We start from the raw sequence: 6,861 nt of genomic DNA on the forward strand, positions 1-6,861 counted from the left end.
GGAGCCCAGCAGGTCGAGGCTGCGGTGGCCGGGAGCGGCCACTGCACTCCAGTCTGGGCGACAGAGTGAGATTCCACTCAAAAAAAGTACAGGCTCTGGCACATAGAAGATTGGGATTAAAACTGTTGTGTTAGCTGGGCGTGGTGGCTCACGCCTATAATCCCAGCACTTTGGAAGGCCGAGGCGAGTGGATTGCCTGAGCCCGTGGGTTCAAGACCCACCTGGGCAACTTGGCGAGACCTCGTCTCTACAATAAATCAAAAAAAGATTAGCCGAGCGTGATAGCGTGCATCTGTAGTTCTGGCTACTTGGAAGGCTGAGGCGAAAGGATCGTCTGAACCCAGCAGATCGAGGCTGGGAGCGTGCCACTACACTCCAGCCTGCATGACAGAGTGAGACTCCAACTCAAAAAAAAAGTACAGGATTAAAACTGTTGTGTTAGCTGGGCACGGTGGCTCACGCCTATAATCCCAGCACTTTGGGAGCCAGAAGTGAGGATTGCCCGATCCCATGGGTTCGAGAACAGCCTGGGCAGCTTGGCAAGACCTCATCTCTACAATCAGTCAAAAAATTAGTGGGGCGTGGTGGTGCTTGCCTGTGTTCCAGCTACTTGGAAGGCTGAGATGGAAGGATCTCCTGAGCCCAGCAGGTTGAGACTGTGGTGGCTGTGAGCGTGCCACTGTACTCCAGCCTGCGTGACAGAGTGAGCCGCTGATTCAGAAAAAAAAAAAAAAAACCAAACCGCTGTGTGACCTTGGGCAAGTTATTTAGGCTCTCTGAGTCTATTTTCTCAACTGTGATAATGATGCCCTCATCCACTTCACAGACTAGTTGAGGTGATTCATGTCATGTGTTTAACCCTATGCCAGGCACAAGGTATGTGCTCTGTAAGCAGGAGCTACCCTTATTCCAGTACATTGAGAACCTACTATGTGTGTGCACAGTAGGACAGACCCAGACGCCCTTCCCAGCTGAATTCTGATGGATCGGAGATCTCACACACCTAATTGGAAGCTCCCTGGGGCCGGGTACAGTGGCTCACACCTGCAATCCCAGCACTTTGGGAGGCCAAGGAGGGAGGATCGCTTGAGCTTAGGAGTTCGAGACCAGCCTGGACAACATAGCAAGACCTCATCTGGATTTTTTTTATTTTTATTTTATTTATTTATGTTTTTTTTTTGAGTTGGAGTCTCACTCTGTCGCCCAGACTGGAGTGCAGCGGCCGCTCCCCGGCCACCGCAGCCTCGACCCGCTGGGCTCCGGCGATCCTTCCGCCTCAGCCTTCCAAGTAGCCGGAATTACAGGGATGCACTACCACGCCCAGCTGATTTTGTGATTTATTGTAGAGATGAGGTCTCGCTGCCCAGGCGGGTCTCGAACCCGCGGGCTCAGGCAATCCACTCACCTCAGCCTCCCAAAGGCACGGGATTACAGGTTGAGCCACCGAGCCCGGCAAAACAGGCTTACTTTAAACTTTTTTTTTTGAAAGCAGGATTTATTGAGAGGACAGAAAACTCCCACAGTGGGAGGGAACCTGAAGGGGTTGCCCTACTTTAAATTTTATGTTTGCTTTTTAAAGTTATTTTTGTTTCAAATTTTGATGTCAAATTGGCCGAGGACAAAGAACCTTCTGATGTCTAGGAGAAACTAGTTTTTGATTGGTGTAGCTAAAACTCATGCATGTTCTGTAGTGACCGGCACTTAGAACTGAAGACGGAGGGGTTTGTGTGCCCCTGGAGGTCCCGGGCCTTCTCATTAAGGTGGAACAAAACGCTCATCACTGCAAAAACGGCCAAAGTACTTATTATGTGCCAGACCCTATCCTAACTACCTTACAACTTGCAACTCATTTAATTCTCACAATAGCCAGAAAGCAAGGACTATCCTTACCCTCATTTTATAGATGAGAAAACAGAAGATCAGGGAAATGGAGTCACTTGCCTGAGGCCACAAAGCTCTCACCTGGCAGAGCTGGGATTTGAACCCAGGCACTCTGTGCCTCTAGGTACCCAGCGTGCTAAGAGGAACCTGGGGCACATGCTCAGGCTGCTTGGAGAGCTCGGTCTGGCTCGATGCTCAGAACCCTGTGCCAACTTCCAAGGTTTATTTGGTATTTAGCACCGTGCTTAGGGCTTCATCCATTTTGTTACCTTCTCCGGGACCAAGAGTGGTTATTTACTTCATAATACAGATAAGAAAACTGGGTCTCAGCTAATTCAAGGTAGTACATGGTGAGACTGTGGTCTCCACTCAGGCTGTCTGTCCCTACACCCTGTTGTCTTCTACTCTCACCCCTTGGTGACTCTTACTGTTGCCCTCTTTGTCTCTCCTATTTCCAAACTTCCCCCCATGGTCCATCCTTAGTCTTATTCTTACCCATGGTGGTGGTTAAGAACACAGACTCTGGAACCAAACTTTGTGGGTTCAAATCTCAGCACCACTGTTCGTTAGCTCTGTGACTTTAAACAAGTTATTTCATCTTTCTACACCTCAATTGGCCCATCTACAAAACGGGGATAAGAATAGCATCCACCTCGATGGCTTGTTGTGAAGATTAAATGGAGCAGTGTGAGTAGAATACTTGGAACAGAGCCTTACATGCAGTCAGCATTATATGAGTCTTGGCTATTGTTGTTGTTGTGACTTCCACACACCCCTGTGCCCCCTTTCTCCTTCCCCTTCAGGATCCTCCTTGGAAGGATACAGTTCTGGGATTTCGGAAGCTGACCCCCAGAGAGGTGGACATGTTCCCTGATTATAGGTGAGGTTATTGTCACAGGTAAAGGGGGCTGAGAACCCACAATTCATACAGATCTGTCCAGAAGACAGTAGAGTCTAGAGGCACCAACTTCCTGTCCCCTCCAGGCCTAGATGCCCTGGTACCTTGGTATCCTGGTCCTCTGTTCGGTTCCTTTAGAGAAGCACCCCAACTCAAACTGGGCCTTGGGCTGGGAAGATAGGGGGTATGAAATAATGGATCACAAGTCCAGAAACCTCGTATCACAATCATGTTTTGTTTGCTGACTTTCCAAGGCCACACCCAGCCAAGTGGCCAAATTGGGATTGCAACCCTTTCTGTGTGACCCAAGACTCCTCTCTTCTTTTCTCTGTAGCCTGTTGCCTCTCTGTTCTCTCCTAACCCCATCCTATGCCAAATCCCCTCTACAAATCCAATCTCCACTTGTATATGTTAGGAATGGCTTTGTCTGATAGAAGATTTTTCCTTGCATTGAGGTCAAAACCACCTCTCCCCCTTAAACTTCACCCAGTAGTCTTGGCTCTACCCCTCGGGGGCCCACAGAACAGCACTGCTCCTACCTCTGCTTGACAGCTGTCAAGTATACCTCTGATTTTGAACTTTATTCCTACTTTTTGCCTGCCATGACTCTAGCTACGGCTGGTTCAACACAAGCCTGCTTCTGGAAGGGAAGACCTATCTGCAGTGGCTGTCAGAAAGGTGAGATTTTAAGCTTCAATTTGAGGAAGGCACTTCCCAGGGACTAAAGCTGTAGTAGACGATAGATCATGGGATTCCTCTCTGTATTGGCAACTTCACTAGAATCCCTAATGTTTGTATAATAGTTTTAAGTGGATTCTCTTAAGTTTTCTAGTTATATGTACATACATCATCTGCAAAACATTGTTGCCTTTTGTTTTTATCTCTCTCTCTTTTCTTCTCTAACTGCTTTGGCCATTACCTCTGGAACAACTGATAGTTGTTGGATATCCAGTTGATAGTGAATATCCCTGTCTTGTTCCTGACATTATTAAGAATCTTGTAGTGTTCCAAATTAGCAAGTACTAGCTTAAGAGATACATTATTTATGTTCACCTACTAAGGAAGACTCCACACATTTTCTATATATAACTGTTTCATTAATTTTTTTAATCTAGAAAGGATGTTGACTTTTATCAAATGACCTGGGGAGTTTTTTTCTTTTTCTCTTTTCTTTCTTTCTTTCTTTTGTTTTCTTTTCTTTTCTTTTCTTTTTTTTTTTTTTTTGAGACAGGATCTCACTCTGTCACCTAGTCTAGAGTGCACTGATGTGATCATAGATCCCTGCAGCCTTGAACTCCTGGGCTCAAGCAACCCTCCCACCTTGGTCTCCCAATGTGCTGGGACTACGGGCATTGGACTCATGCCCAGCCTGAGATATTTTAAAATATAGATCTCTGGACCTCACTTTATACCTACTGAATCAGAACTGGGATAGGGTTTAGAAATTTGCATTTGAAGAAGTTCCCTGGTGACTCTAATTATCAGCCAGGTTTGAGAATCACTGTAATAAGACATGGCAATTTCCTCTAACTTATGATTCCTGTTCAGCTTCTTACAGAAAAAAATGTTCTCAGTTTTTTCATCTTTAGGAAATTATGTGAATTAAATAGTCCAGATGGTATGTTTCAGCTTTCTGTTCTTTGGATGCTTCTCCTATATTTCTAATAGTGACAGATATTTTTCCTCTGGGACATTTAAAGGTAGGGGTGGATGTTCCCAGTCACCTCCTTCCTTTTGCCCAGTTTCTGACAAAAGGCATTGACATTGGTCCAGCCCTGCCCCTCCTCCACTCTGAATCTCATTCTCTTTGATGTTGCCAGGCAATGGGGTGGTAGTCAGAAGTGTGGGAACGGAACAAACTGGGTTTTAGTCCCAACCCCTTCATGAACTCAGCATATGGCCTTCAGCAAGCCCCTTCTCCCAACTCCTTCTGACCAACGAGGGACTTGGACCATCTCAGGTTTCTCAAGGGACATTTTGTGGATGGCTAGTCCATCAAGGTACCCAGAACTGATTGCACTGCACAGCCCTTTGCTCAATGAGCATCCCATGGGACTAACATTCACAAAGATTCTGTGCAAAAGGTCCCCTATATCCCCCCTTGGAGGGATGCGGCAGAGAACTGAATACTGGGCTTTTTGATGTGTCTAATATCCCAGGTTAACCGAGAGGGGAGTGAAATTCTTCCAGCGGAAGGTGGAGTCTTTTGAGGAGGTGAGCTGCAGGGCCGACAGAGGGTGGATGTGGTGGGGGGAAGAAGAGGGGAGGCCTCTGCTTCCTGCTGCTGGGTCAGGGGTACCCCTCTCAGGCTCCAAGGGTCCCTGTAGGTTAGTCCCAGTCTCTAGACCTTTTCTCAATCCCAGGAAGACTCCGGTACTCTGAGGGACGAGCTCTGCCTAATGTTGGTGGCAGGAACAATGGAAAGATGGGATCATGGCAGCTATTAGGGCTAATTTATGTCTGAGCCTCAATGCATTTTAGGAATGGAGAGCTGGCTGCCTGTTCTCAGTATCAGCTGCACTCCACTCCCAAGGTCCCAAGGTCCAGACACTCAGTGGCTTCCTATTGGCATTTGGGTTGGTGTTTCCACAAAGCCCAGGCCGTCAGCTGACTCACCTCCAATGCACTATCACACCGATAATAATGACAGTAGCAGCTACCATCATCAGTCACTGCCAGCAAGAGCTTTACTGTATGACTTCATTCAGTCCCTGCACGTAGAATCATGCTTGGCACAAGGAAGGCACTCAGTGGTTGTAACTACTAGTGATACATGATAAGGACCTACCTGCTCTGGGTTGGACCCTGACGGACAGTTGAAATACATGGTTGACTCAGATGCAGGTCTCATTCTAAACACTGGCTCACTAATAAGAGTAGTGTCTTGCAATGTGTGTGCCCAGCTTGTGAGGACAGTCACTGGAACTGGGCTGGGGAGCTTGTGTCCATCATGCATCCTTGATTTGAAGAGTATCCCATGCATAGACAGAACAAGGGGTTCCAACACATCTTTTGCAGATGTCTTGGCAGAGTAGAAAGCAAGAGAATGATGTTACAAGGAAGGAAGTGAACTGTTTCCTTTCTGACTTCTTCTGAAAGGTTCTGAGAAGATTTTGCCTTTCCACAGAACTTTATTCCAAGCCCTTTTATATCCAGAGTTGCGTGGGGCCCTCATAGCCATATTACTGGCCCTGTGGTATAATGAAGGCAGCTGAGCCTCAGGAAGGTAGAGGGACCTATCTGAGGTCACACGTTGGGTATGTAGCAGAGGGGAGACTAGGACCAGGTCCTTCCGATTCTTCATCAAGACCCCTTCCCCTTCCTGAGACCTGAGAATGGGAAGATACCAGCCCTTCAGGGAAGGAGGTGGAGAGGAAGAGCAGAGGATACCGGGATCCTGATTCCCTCCTAACTCTCCTCTACCCTGTTGGCTGCTGCCAGGTGGCAAGAGGAGGCGTGGATGTGATTATCAACTGCACCGGGGTGTGGTCTGGGACTCTGCAACCAGATGCTGCGCTGCAGCCAGGCCGGGGGCAGATCATTAAGGTGAGTGGGAGGGTAAGACCTCCAGTTTTGGTTGTTCTGCATGTTTATTTCATCCCCAAAGATAGTGGACAAATCGGGAATATCTGCTAGAGGAACCCCTCCCAACCCCACCCCAGACTTCTGGGGATTGATGTGTTAAAGGAACAAGGCCAGGCAGGGCACTGTGGCTCATGCCTTAATCCTGGCACTTTGGGAGGCTGAGACAGGAGGATCACTTGAGGCCAGGAGTTCAAGACCACTTTAGCCAAAATAGTGATACACTGTCTCCAAAAAAAAAGGGCGGGTGTGGTGGCTCATGCCTATAATCCCATCACTTTGGAAGACTGAGATAAGAGGATTGATTGCCTGAGTCCAGGGGTTCCAGACCAGCCTGGGCAACTTGGTGAGACCTCGTCTCAACAATAAATAAAAAAATTAGCCAGTTGTGGCAGTGTGCGCCTGTGGTTCCAGTTACTTGGAAGGATTGCCTGAGCCCAGCAGGTCGAGGCTGTGCACTCCAGCCTTGGTGACAATAAGACTCAAAATAAAGAAAATGA

The 6,861-nt window shown here is 47.7% G+C and overlaps 1 protein-coding gene across 1 annotated transcript in view; it reads left to right on the forward strand.

The window, feature by feature from the left end:
• DAO (D-amino acid oxidase) overlaps nt 1-6,861 on the forward strand; it is a 19,904-nt gene that overhangs the window by 7,969 nt on the left and 5,074 nt on the right. The window contains exons 4-7 of the mRNA XM_008069401.2: nt 2,685-2,761; nt 3,392-3,457; nt 4,939-4,993; nt 6,221-6,325. Of these exons, the coding sequence (XP_008067592.1) occupies nt 2,685-2,761; nt 3,392-3,457; nt 4,939-4,993; nt 6,221-6,325 (303 nt within the window). The remainder of the gene's footprint in view (nt 1-2,684; nt 2,762-3,391; nt 3,458-4,938; nt 4,994-6,220; nt 6,326-6,861) is intronic.

This window comes from Carlito syrichta, unplaced genomic scaffold (genome assembly GCF_000164805.1).
Source record: "Carlito syrichta isolate Samal-C Ts95f unplaced genomic scaffold, Tarsius_syrichta-2.0.1 Scaffold311991, whole genome shotgun sequence".
Lineage (NCBI taxonomy): Eukaryota > Metazoa > Chordata > Mammalia > Primates > Tarsiidae > Carlito > Carlito syrichta.